The sequence below is a fragment of the Ochotona curzoniae genome, unplaced genomic scaffold (genome assembly GCF_017591425.1).
Source record: "Ochotona curzoniae isolate NIBS_2020 unplaced genomic scaffold, NIBS_Ocur_1.0 contig_1302, whole genome shotgun sequence".
NCBI classification, from domain to species: Eukaryota; Metazoa; Chordata; class Mammalia; order Lagomorpha; family Ochotonidae; genus Ochotona; species Ochotona curzoniae.
Genome location: NW_024465035.1, coordinates 6314031 through 6327391, shown reverse-complemented (window position 1 = coordinate 6327391; position 13361 = coordinate 6314031). Strand labels below are relative to the sequence as shown.

Below are 13361 nucleotides of genomic sequence, written 5' to 3'. Positions count from 1 at the left end.
ACATTTTCACAGCACTTGGAGGATTTCTGGAGGTCCAATTCCGATTCACAGCCCCTGTGCCAACTCTGCGAGGTGACATGTCCTGTCCCCCGATCCTGTCTCAGCCCCCGAAGGGCGGGTGCAGCCGGGGCACTGGGCTTCCCCACTCACTGTCTTGACTGCCCCCTGATTTTCAGAAAGCCACATTCTCCTCTTGGCTCCCAACTTGAGCAAGCTCAAGCGGCTGCTCTTGCCTGAGACTGCTCTCCTTCGCTCCTCAACTGCTAGGTTTGGTTTGGTTTCTTTCTTTACACTTCATGTCAGGAAACATATTTTTACACTGCAGGCCAAACTGTAGTTATTAGAACGAAACCACCAGAAACGCAGGAGTTCCTAGTATCACTTCTTGAGTTCAAAATGCACACAACAATCGCCGGTTTTCTTTCTTCTTCGGAGACATCACACCACGCAAAAGATCTCAAAAACCAAGCCAACTGCCCCCAAAGAACTCGCACGGCCCTGGAGGCCTGCCTGCTGCGGCAAGGGAAAGATTCAGCCGTGCGGAACTGTAACCTCCGGGAGATCTGAGCCTAAGAAAGCGGAAATCTGCATTTACATTCAGAAACCTATTCCATGTCTGCATGTGACTGAGTGGCCTGGCGCCTGGCACCCTGGAAGTGTAAACCATCTGCAAGAGGCAACAAACTAAAATACAGGTCACAAGAAAACGGCTAATCTCTATGCATCAGCCTGGGTTGTTTTGTTTTTTAAGAGAAATTATCTCACATAATCCCGGTCTTTGAAATACAATAGAAACCTCACAGCCTAAACCTCCACAGAACACGCCTCAGCCAGGTAGGTACCAGGCCCTGACGCCAGGCCAATCCGAGGAGAGATGACAGCCCCAAGTTCAACTGGGGATGTGTGGGCAAGGCTCCCCTGCACGTTAGGGATCACCTCTGGGCTCTTCCCCAGTGCCATCTGCATCCAAGCCTTGCTCGCCAAGCCAGGAACGCGCGCACCAGGGTTCCTGCTGACGGAGGGGTGGGGGGGGGGGGTCCCCTTCTGCAACCTCCCTTCCTTCCGCCGCCACCAGCCCCGAGAAGGGTAACCGAGCCCAAGGGCGCCGGGAACCGGCGAGGGGCGCCCCCTCTCCCACCTACCTTGATGATGCTGCTCCGGCGGGGCAGGCCGCCCGGTTTGCTCTCCCTGGGGAGTGGACAGGCGATCGTGCCGGAGGTCTGGGCGAGCGCCACGCTGCGGGATCCCCCGGCGGGGCTGGCCCGGGCTTCGTCCCCGGACACGCCGAGGCTGCAGTCTCCGTTGGAAACCCCGCCGCTGTCATAGCGCGCCCGCCCGTGGCCGAGGCGCCCTCCCCCGCTGCCGCCTTCTCCGACTCCGGCTTTGAGGGCGCCCTTGGCGCCGAGGGCCGGGCCCGGGGAGGTGGGCAGGGCCCCGCCGGCGGCGCCCCCCCGGCCGCACTCCGCCATGGGCGCCCCGCGACCCGCCTCACAAAGCCGCGTCCCCGCGTCCCCGCCGCCGCCTCGGCCGCCGCGCGCGGCCCCTCCTCCTCCTCTCCTCCTCCTCCCGCTGCCGCCGCCGCCTCGGCCGCTTCTTCCGCTTTTTTTTTTTTTTTTTTTTTATTTAGATGTGATGTTTGTTTCGAGCTCGCCCAGAGCACGCTTAAAGTCGCGGTGACAGGATGGTCGGAAGGTTCCTGCAGGGGAGAGGGGAGAGAGACGCGAGTCAGTCAGCTCCCGGCACCTGGGGAAGGAAAACACACCCGACACTCGCGCCCCGGCGGCGGGCACCGAAAATACCGCGCGCGGCCGGGCGCCCGCCTCGGGGACCGAAGCACCCAGCCTGAGGGGACGGGGCGCCCGCATCGGGGTGCCCGCGCATCGAGGGCGCCCACCACGCGGGGAAAAAAAAAAAAAAAAAAAAACAGAGGCGCCCACCTCGGATGCCCCGACGTCCCCGGCCGCCCGGATGCGCCTCCGAGGGTCCCGCCGCCCCGGACGCTCTGACGCCAGGGTCTCTGAGCCCTCAGGATCCCCCAGAGGCCACCGCGTGCCGAGCGCGTCACGCACCTCAGCTCGCCCCCCGAGGCCCTCGGCGCCCGGAGGAAGCGCCCGGTGGGCAGGAGCTGCCCGGAGCCTCCGGCGACCCAGGCGCCCACCCCGGCGGCCGTGTCCGTCCCGAGCTCGGCGCTGCCCTCTGCAGGCCACGGGGACCCTCCCCGGCTGTCGGCTGACCCACCGCGAGCTGCCCTGGTCATCGCGGCTGTTGGCCCAGCCATCCGGCTGTCGGGGGAGAGACCTCGTTGCCCAACCGACGACGACGACGACGACGGGCGGCGGCTGCGGCGCCTCGTTTCCCCAACCGTCCCTGGAGTGGCTGCCACTGCGGGTCATCTCCTCCCGAGTTTCCAGGAGCCCCGAGGCTGAGGCCTGTGGACCTGGGGGCTCACCCGTGGCACCCCTCCACGCCCGTCCACGCAAGATCGGTCCACTTCCATCTAACTCGGGGGAAAAAAATCCTTCCTACAAGTCAGGCCCATTTCAAGGACAGGAACCGTTTCACCTAATGTTCCCTTGGGCTGCTAAACCGTGGGTGGACACGCGTTTGTGGGGATGCTGGGTGCGGTGAGGAGGGGTGATGGTAGGGTCTCTCCCTGCCCTCTGATTCCGCCTACCATCGCAATCGCTGTCTGGTAGTGTCCTTCGTGAGCCCACCACCAGGGCTGCCACCAATTAGGGCTCATTTGGGGAGCAGGGAGGGGTGCAGGACCCCAAGATGCCTGGAGGAGGCAGCCGGTCTCACCTCTCTCTGGTCCTTTAGACCCCACTCAGAGAGGGTGGCTTAAAAGTCAGAGCCAGTTGCAATTGCTCCCCCACAGAAATACTTCCTCCTGGAAATCAACATCCCTGGAGCCAGATGGGGCCCAAGCGCCACTTTGTGGTTTCCTGCTAGGCCCCTGTGCACCTGCCGCCTTCCCGCTCTGCTCTGACCGGTGTGTTTCCTGGGGTACACGCTCCCACCTGCCCTGGCGGGAGGGAGAACCTGACCCAGACCACAGCAGCCAGTGAACCTGAAGATGATGCTTTTGTTAGCACTGTGTTGGAACAAACCGCTCCCTTCATCCCCTGTAGGAACAAAGATGCTTCCATGCAGCAATTGGGGGAGTTTTAATTCTGCTGATTTTCTGTATTCATGTTGTAGTAACTCCATCACACATCTCTTGCCAACCTGGGCCTACACACTTAACAAATATTTGTACATGGACTGACAACAACGTTTTAATATTTCATTTGGTCCCAGCCTTTCCCTTCCTTCCTTTGCTAGTTGTGTTTTAAAATAGTGGGTTTTTTCCCCCCATTTTGTGATGGTTTTGCAGAAAGATAAATTCAAATAATTCCAGCATAGCACTTAATCTGTTCTACCAAACATACAATCATAATGGCCCACAAGTCAGTCTAGGAGAGGGAAAGAAGAATTTAGGAGTTTTGTTCTTTATGTGCTCTAATTTTTATATTTTTAACAAGCACCTGCAGAGACCTCAGCCCTGTGCGTGTGAGGACCCAATCCCTGCATTTCGTGGGCTGTGATGGACACTGCGAGGACACTGAGCAAGGGCCGGGGGAACCCTGAGGTCTCTCCCAGGGCGGCCATCGAATTCACCAATGCCCATCCATCTCTCTCTGGCCTCCCAGTAGTTCAAAACGAGGAGCCATCGCTGAAATAGGCTTGGCACTTAAATTAAAACGTTTCCCAAAGCGTCTTGGCAGACCTGAAACTACTGAAGCCAGAAGCCCAAGGCCTGTGCCAGGTTCCTTTTTATCCCCAAAGTGCCTTCCTCCCACAAGCTGCTGGTCACACGCCTGTGATGTTACGGCGGTACTTCCTCCTTGTGCACACAGCCAAACCATAGGTACTATTTCTCAGATTCTGTGATAGCAAGCGGCAGGTTCCTCTGACATGGGCAATTCTTGGCTCCCAGCAGGCATTTTAATAAGCTAAGCTCCGAGTTTTGTCATCACAAACAGCGTAGTAAGCAATTGCTGTTCCTCCTTCAGGCTTGTCTCTGCAGTGAGTGAGTGAAGCCTTCCCATCTCCCGCATTCCACGAGCAATGTTACTGAAGAAATCACAAATATTTTGCTGAAATGCTTGCTGAAGTGTTTTCATAGCATTGCAAAATTCATAGAGGTTAGAGTTAGAAAAGGAGCCAAAACAGCACAGCTACTCCCCAGCAAATGTTGTCTAATGCTTCCTTCCGACAAATTGGCAGCGCAGGGCGGTAAAAGATAGGCAAGACATTAATAAAATGCTCATTCTGGCTAACTTTGTGTTGCTTATGCCAATTTATTATATCTGTAATTCTGACAGCTTCTGATGAGTAATTTATTCCTAATATTTAAAGTCAATAGATGCCTTTAAGAATCTCATTATTTCACACCAGGCATACACACCTCTATTTCTTTTAAGCTCTTTGTATTTCAGTCCATCTCAGTGTTTAACCACTGTTGTAACCCTTCACCCAACTGTCTTCAATTTGTTTGCATCATTAATTTGATGCCTAGACCTTGAGCAATGCAGGCTCCCAGGTCCATAATAAACTCCTTTCGGCTTCCGAAAATAACACGCTGTGTACTGTTATCCTCATAGGTTATGAATTCATATCTAGTTTCCAGTTCACGGCCTCTAATATTATGACTCTCCAAATTTTTCTGACTCACTGAGCTCTCAGCTGTCAGATTACTGGCTCCCTCAATGCATTATGACAATTCTCATTTCCCAAACTTCAATCTCATTGTATCTCCTGGATTTGGCTGAGCATGCAGAGCAGCCCCTGTGCCTTGCGATCTGACTGCCCTCCATGCACTCAACATGGAAACTAACTGGAGCAGAAAGTAGACCAGCACGCTTCACAGATTATTTCATGGTCCCGGTCCACACTGGCGGCCCATTTGCTTACTGAGTCTGCCAAAGATTCTGATCTTAATCTGTCACCCTCTTTCAGCTTGGATGATGTTTATTTTATCAGAATGAGGTAATGTGTAGTGGTTATGTTTCTTCCTGGGCTCTCGTGGCCACTGGGACCTGCCAAAGTCTTTCTTTCCGTGTCCTCCTCTCCTCTGACCTCAGGGAATCCATCAAAGCTTTACATCCACTGCTTCACCAACTTATTAAGTCTTTTGTGACTATTGATTTAGGGAGCGCTTGGAGGGAATCTATAAATTGCTGGGGATTCAATGAGATTATTACACCAGAAAAAAAATATGATAAATAAGAAACCTTACTTATCATGCTTTTGTAAATTCTCATGTGATTGAGAATTTATTAATTAATACATCATGAATGTATTGTAGTTGTAGATTCGATCGCCTCTGGGGACCAGGTGAGTACTCTTATGAAACTGGAGGGATTTATTTTACAGCATCATTATTCAACAGTGATGTAATTTACATGTCAAGAACACAGGAAAACTTGGATTCTAATTTTGATAGGGTCTTCATATAAGAAATATCTCAGTTCCTTCAGAAGTCTAAGCTAGGTGTGTGAATACACTGACCAACAGCGCCCGGCTCAGCCAGCGGTGGGTAGCACTGTGGAGCGAGAGGGGCTCTGAGCAGCTGATGAAGGAGCCAGAGCTGCCAGGGAGCAATCCTTGCTCAGTGCTGCCAGACTCATCTGACTGGTCCAAAGACAGAAATCTGGAATATGAATTTTTCTCTTACTTACTCATTCTCTTAATAGACAATTGAGGCCTTCATGTTATTCTTTGTGAGGTTGCAGAGGGGCCTACATTTTCCTTATTCTTCAAATTGCATGTTAGTTAAAGCTTAACAAAAGTCTTACAAATCCTATTTGTATCTCTGTGTCAGCCTGGCTTTCAAAGACAGCTCTATTTCCATGAGTTTAAGAAGTCAAAAGTGTGAGGGTCACATCACTTCGTACACCCAGCGTGGGAGACATCACTTCAGCCTACTCCCTGTCATTCGCCAATTCGATAATCCTAATTCCAGAACTATTCTAACTTTGAATCTAAAACTCAGAAGCCTATTGTCTATCCAGAGACACTGCCTTTCCATCATTCCTGCTATGTTTTAAAATATTAGTTTGGGTATCCCCTAAAGGCTCATTGTAAAAGGCTTGGCTGCAAAGTCTTAATGTTAGTGGTGTTAAGAGAGTAGAGATTCGGGGCCTGGCATGGTAGCCTAGTGGCTGAAGTCTTCACCTTACATGTGCTGTCCCCTAAGGAGATGAGGTTTGTGTTCAAGAGGCACCACTGGAAGCAACCCTACTTAGGACTTATTTTCTTTTTTTAAAGATTTATTTATTTGTATTGGAAAGTCAGATATACAGAGAAGAAGAGAGACAGAGAGGAAGATCTTCCGTCCAAAGGCTCACTCCCAAAGTGGCCGCAACAGCTGGACTTGAACCGATTCAAACCCAGAAGCTTCTTCCAGGTCTCCCACAGGGGTGTAGGGTCCCAAGGCTGTGTGCCGTTTTCCTCGGCCGCAAGCAGGGAGCTGGATGGAAAGTGGGGCCACTGGGATTAGAATTGGCACCCATATGGGATCCTGGCACATGCAAGGCAAGGAATTTAACCACTAAGCTACCGCACCAGGCCTGGACCTCATTTCAAACGCTCTTTACCAGCCCAGGACCTGACACACCAGAGATCCTTCAATAATATGTCCATTTGATTAATGAATCCATATTTAAAATCCACCTTGGTCTCTCACCATCTCAGAAGGTGCTTATTGCTGAAGGATTCTTTCCATGGATATAGTAAATCTATTTTATACTGTGTCTTTCACGTTTCCCTCCTATCTGATGCAGGCTGATTCACTTATGTAGCCAGTGTCTGTGAAGCACACACATAAGTATGTTGTGAAAAGGACAATATTTGATGTGGTGGGAGACAGTGACCAGGAGATTAGGACAGGAAGAAAATTGATTCTCCACTGGGCGTGCATTGCCGTTTCAATTTTTAAAAAAGAGTTTTGAAATGATTTAAGAGAACAGTCTCAGGCCTATTATGAATCAGTAAAAATTATGAAGCAGCTCTAAGATATAGCAAAGCCCTAAAAACAAACCAACAAGACAAAAAAAAAAAAAAAAGCCCTCACCTTCTCCACCTTGGCATGCTGTCCAGTGCCTTTAATTAATCAGAAATTGCCACCATGAACAGTGCACAGACAGAAGCTCTCCAGAGGGTTGCTGTGCAATTGCTGTGTCCCAATTACCTGGACAGTGCCAATGATGCACATCAGCCAAGTCATCATCATCATCAAATCTCACCCGGTCCATCTTGCCAGGTCATGGCTCGGGACACTATACCTCTGCCTTTCCACCTGTACACAAACCTAAACTGCAGTTTAGGGAAACTCTTGGGGAAAGTGAGGAGGGAAAAAGGAGCTTTGAGCTGTCATTTTATAATCTGACTCAACATCTGCCAGAGCCAGATTATGAAGGCAGCGAGACTCCAGTGACCCTTGGACTTGGAGGAAGTGACAGAACTGGCACTCGGGTCAGAAGGTCACTCGGGGGAAGCTGAACAGCACAAGCTAAGGCATAGCCCAGTTCCTGCCCTTGTCCCGAGTTCCTGTGCAGACATCTCTTGCATTATTAAAGCCTCGTTAAGGCACAATGTAGAAGGAGTTGCAAATGATCTTTTGAGAGCAGAGGCCCTATGGATGGAGGATCTTGATCTCAGCAGGGAAACGCCCAGGAACAGGAGGGTGAGTGAGAGCCACAGGGGCCTTGGAGCCCCTTGGAAAGGACGCTTGCTTTGCTCTGCCATTAGACACCAACCAGCCTTTAAGACTAGGACAGACAATTATCCATCAGGATGGTCTGGCATGTTCCAGCCTAAAGGCAAGAGACTGAAATGAATGACTGACTCCCTTTGGCCTGCTGATTTCAAGGGTTTAATCACAGATTTCTTAAACATGTGTGTGTGTGTTGCATATTCTTGGGGGCGGGGAAGATTTCTGCCAGCAGGTCCCAGGATCACCACTGAGGGGGTGAGGCGATGGTGCAGAGGAGGACATTGTGACCCTAGAAGGTCGGCCCGAGCACAGGATTACAGTAGATTGTATAATATTTGCATGAGAACAACCGAATGGCCACCTTTTGTATACCTGATTGGATATCATTTGCATAAGAACAGTTGAATGGACAGCATGTGTGTGAGAACACTTGGTGAAATATAGAAGACAAAAAGAGTTCCAAATGAAAGCATAGAAGCGGTTACTGGGTTTTGTTGATAAGCTCAATACTTCCTCCCTTATCCCATATGACCCTCAGCGTATTAAGTCTGATGCCACTAATAAACTTCGGCTTTGACCATCAGTCAGGGTCCACGCGTGTTATTATCGGCTCCATGCACCAAGTCCATCACTGCGGGACAGCGACAGTGGTGCTCTTTGGCTGCAGAACCACTGGGGACAGTCTGATGGAACATGCCTGTTTATTGTAAACTGAGTACAAGCTTTTACAGACTAGGAAAAGGGGAGGGCAGAAGGGTGGTCCCGGCAGTCACCTCACCCAGAGATGACATTGTAATTGGCTAGAAGGCACATCTATGCCTTTAGACCCTCCAGTCATGTCACAGGCCACATTCCATACACAGGGCTAGAAGCTGTGCCTCAGGTCATGAGCATGTAGGCCATGGGTCTCATCCGCTAAAAAAAGTAGCAGGCAGACATTCAGGGATGACCTCCCACAATACCTATTTTCATTTTATTCAAAAGGCAGAGCAAGAGAGAAGAGACAGAGATTTTCCACCTGCTGATTCATTCCCCCAATTGCCTGGAACAGCCAGAACAGACCAGAACCTGGGGGCTTAAAGGCAATCTTAGTCCCCACTTAGGTGACAGGAACCCAAGTACTTGAGTCATCTACTGCAGTAGCAAGACGTTGGATCAAAGCTGGAGGAGGGACTCAAACCAGACACCCTGATACAGGATGCAAGAGGCCTAAACAGCTTCTTAACAAAACGCCCACTCCTCTTAGAGTTTTAAGTCAAACTGCATTTGTCTCATGTCTTCCTAGTCTCTAGGGCACTTGCTTTTTGGTGTGAAATAATGAAAAGCTTCAACCTTTTTCTAAGCATGCAGTTCTCCCCTGTGTATTCAACCACCCATCAATTCCCTGGTTTGTCTGTCTGTTTTAGAATTTATCTTATTTTACTTTATATTATATGAATGGCAGACTCAGAGACAGAGAGATCTTCTACCCACTGGTTCACTCCCAAAATGGTTGAAGCAGCTGGAGCTGGTCTGATCGGAAGCCAGGAACCAGGAGCTTCTGCTGGGTCTTCCATATGGGTGCAGTGGCCCAAGAACTTAAACCATCCTCTGCTGCTTTCTCAGGACATAAGCAGAGCGCTGGATTGGAACTTACGCAGGCAGGACACAAACTGGTAGTCATATGAGATGCTGACACTGCAGGCAGAGGATTCGCTTACTCCACAGCTTATTCCACAGCTTCAGCCCCAGTATTTCTCTTGGTCATTGAGCCAAAAGTCTCCATTCTGGAAGGATTCTCCACTCAGTAAATTATAGAGTGGCCCTTTCCCTAACATGGTAACCTATTTGATGTTGTATACTGACTGCTGTGCTTGTAATATTTAGGGGCAATTATAATGTCAGAGTTCAATGTTAATGCGGTTAGAGTCCGTGGAGTGATTTCAGATCACCCTTAATTTTCAGTTCTGATCATGTGCTTTGGGTGTGAACTGTGGCTTGTATGCAAATTATAAAGCTGTGAAGGTTTTTTATTCACCGTATTTCCCAGTGTCTAACTCAGCCTCAGTGTCTTCACAAACACTTGTACATTGAACCATTCCTATGTTTTTATTAATCTGTCTTTCTACAAAGACCTTATTAGTCCATGCTGACATTTTCATCCATGAAATGATCCCGAGTGTCTCTGCCGTGTCTTCCTTTTCCTTCTAAATACCCAGCTTATCGCTGAAGTCTCCCCTAAGCCCTTTTCACTGCTGCAGGGTGACATTCTAACAGTCTACTGTTCTCACTCTTACTTGTGGAAAAAGTGGAGCCTTCTGTCTAATGCAGAGTGTTAGGAAGTGCACCAGCTGTGTGGCTCAGGCCCCAGAGCTGAGATGCTCTGGCTGGGTGTGCGTGTCCGAATCCTTGCCGTTTGGTCACTGCTTGCCATAAGACAAACCCCAAACCTCAGGGATCTCATCTTCAACCTTGGCCTCCCAGGCTTGCACACAGTGCCTTACGCTCCAGTCTGACCTGCTGCCCATCCTTCAAGAACAGCCTGAACGCTGACTTCAAAAGGACAAAAAGCAACAGCTCACAAATGACATCCCCCAAAGGCTCACAACACACAGAAATCTCAGCCTCCATTCTCAGTATTTCACCTGCTTCCCCTGGGCTAGTAGTCCCGTAGACATAAGTCTGCAATCAAAGCTTCCACATACCCAAATGCCGGAGGCCCTGAGTTCCTACCTTGCTTCCATTTGAGGTCAGGAATACAGATGTTGATCAGCACAGACTACCCTCCCTGGGCAGTGCTGCGGACAACCCACCCCTGTGTGTCATCTCAGCCTCAGGCTCACCCCCCAGCACACAGCATATTACAGGAACTCAGCCGGCTTTCTACATGCAAGCTGATCATTCTGAAGAGAAACACAAAACATCGGAGGCACAGAACCTAATTTGTGATCTCTCCAGGAAAGATGAGGGCAAGTTCTCGGCACCCAGAGATTGTCTTGGGGAAAAGCATCCAAAAAGGGGCGAGTCATGGGATTCACAGGCTGCGAACAGGACTATCACCAAGTGTCAACGTGGAGAAAGGCATTTTCTTTTCAAGAGAAAGGTTGAGCTTAAGAGACTTGCACTTCCAAGATGGAAGGCAAAGGGTATGGGTGACAAGGGCTGTATGTCTTAACCTCCCCTGTGCCCAGGAGTAAGGCCAGATGAGGGTCCCAGGGCTTGGGGGCGGGGGCACAGGGACCACAGCTTACTTTGGTTCCTGTTGCTGTTCCAGGCAAAAGTCCTAGTGGATTGGAGCTGAGTCCCACCTGCTGGAAACTCGACCTTAAGCTCCCCTGGAAGTAATAAAGTAATAAAGGAACATTTGACATTAACTCAAAGAGACTTAGGAGAGAACTTCGCCCAGTAAGTGGATCCGCAGGAAGTGCCAAGTACAAGACTTTCTCAAAGCTACCCAATCGGAGGAGGAGCTACTTTAGATGATGGAAAGACTTTTCTAGAAAATCCAACACGTCATCCCCAATAGCATGTGAGCTCAATAAAGTCGTCAAATGTAAGGACTCAGCAGGCTTGGGTTATCTAATCCGCGGAGGTCCTTTGCTAATAAAGACGTGGGGCCTCTGGTTCAGAAATAAATCATTTCAAGGCCACAACAGCCGAGCACTAAACCAAATTCTGAGAGCTGGATCCTGAGTTACGGGTCATACGTGCTTGAATTCAGCCAAGCCATATAGAGGAGAAGTTGATTTAGTATAAGACAAAGTCATAACCTGGAGAAACATAATTATACATCTCAGTCCTCAAAGTATACAGTATATCTGTGAATACATAAAAGAAAGAATGCACCTGAATATAAGAAATAAAGTTGAAAAAAGACGTGAACACTTCAGAACCACAGGAGATACAAAAACTCAAGTTATACAAGTTAAATACTGAGGTCAAAAAGTGCGCATGAGTTAGAAACAATAGCTTGGAAACTGTGAAACTATGTTCACATAACATGGCAGTACAATAAAACATCTGGATGTAAAAATTCAGAATATCATATTAGTACACCTGGAGGAGAGTGGGTGCTCAACCTAGTAGTTAAGACATTTGCATGAAGCATCAGAGTGCTGGGTTTGACTCCTGGTTCCCACGCCTGAGTCCAGTTCCTGCCACGCAGAACTTGGGTGACATTACTGGCTCCAGTTCCTGCTGCCTGTGTGTTATTGAGTTCCCTGCTGCAGCCGTTGCCCATTCCATTCCCAGCCATGGTGGGCATTTGGGGGCATGAACCAAGGCATGGGAATTTTCTCTGTCTGTTTTGATGTCTAGATGTATCTCTAGATATTTGTTAATGCAAAACTACAATAATAATAAGGACAAGAAAAGACTTACTAATCATTCATGCTATACCTAAAAAACTCTAAAGCAGAATAATGCGGTGAGCCAAAACAAAGCAGGAAAACAAAAATAAAACAGAAATATAAAACTAAAACAGGGACACCAGAAATAAGCCAAGAAAAAACAATTTTCATTTGGGCAAAGCATAGAAATTAATAAACTATTGCTCCAATGCAAAAGAGAAATTATGAATAAATGTAATCAAGGAAAAGAAAAAAAAATTAAGTTTGCTGTTCTTTGTTGTACCTGTTTAGCTAACGGATTTCATAGTCATGCTTTTCTCATTACTCACAAACATGTAAAAAATCATTCAGGGCCCCGCCCCAGCCGTCGCTGCCACTGGGTGAATGAATCCTGAGCTTGCCTAGCGCAGAGAGATTTTGTCCTTCACTGTAATTACACTGTGAAGTCCTAAGCAGCTCAAGTGCCTGGTTTTATCCACCACTGCCATCTTGGTGGGAGGGGCCAATGTGTTCGACCTCAGGGAAGGGCGTGGGTGGATGGAGCTTCCAGCAGCATGGCAGCTGCTGCAAGTACCTGAGCCAGGTCAGACTCAACGTATTGGGTCCTAACCCCAACCACTGCTGCCAATTGGTGAATGAATCCTGGATTTGTGGGCAGCTAGAGTGCCAACTGGTGCCGGGCTTTCCCTGCTGGTCACCCAGCAATGAGCTCTGAGATTTGGGGGATGTGGAATTACTGCCCAGGAACATCCATGCATAAGGCCGTTCATGTAGGTGAGGAATGAATCCTGAGGGTCTCACAGCAACAGAGCCACTGTGCTTTCAGGTAAGTGAGAAGACTGAGACCTGGTGGTTTGGAGGGAAGAGACCAAAAGTTCTGTATGGGGCAGACTGATACACCAGCCCACATGGCAGTCCTGAGTAGGGCTTGTTAACATGGAACATCTCTGGCCGCCACACGCCAGTCCATGCAAAAGCTGGGGCTGAGGACCTGTCTAGTAGGGCTAGATCCCAGTAGCGGACTGAATGTCACATTAGGCAGGGCCATGACACTAACAAGCATGCCAAGAGAACCAGATCTGGAGGTAGATTCTGTGGGAGATATGTGGGCCAAACCCTGTGCAAATACAAGTCCCACCAGTTAGCTCAAGATGTGGGGTAGTGATGGGCTGAGCTAGGTGTGACCATGGAACCTGCCATCATTCACATGTTCAAGGACCAAGAATAGTTTGGGCAGGTCCAGGTTATAGCACTCGCACGAGCATCCTAAAACA

At 49.3% G+C, this 13361-nt stretch overlaps 1 protein-coding gene across 1 annotated transcript in view; it reads right to left on the bottom strand.

Annotated features, from left to right (window-relative positions):
• The window catches only part of PLCL2 (phospholipase C like 2), a 123762-nt gene extending 122143 nt beyond the window's left edge, over window positions 1-1619 (bottom strand). Inside the window, exon 1 of the mRNA XM_040963367.1 lies at window positions 1143-1619. Within this exon, the coding sequence (XP_040819301.1) occupies window positions 1143-1469 (327 nt within the window). The 5' untranslated portion in view covers window positions 1470-1619. The remainder of the gene's footprint in view (window positions 1-1142) is intronic.
• Window positions 1620-13361: the final 11742 nt, after the last annotated feature.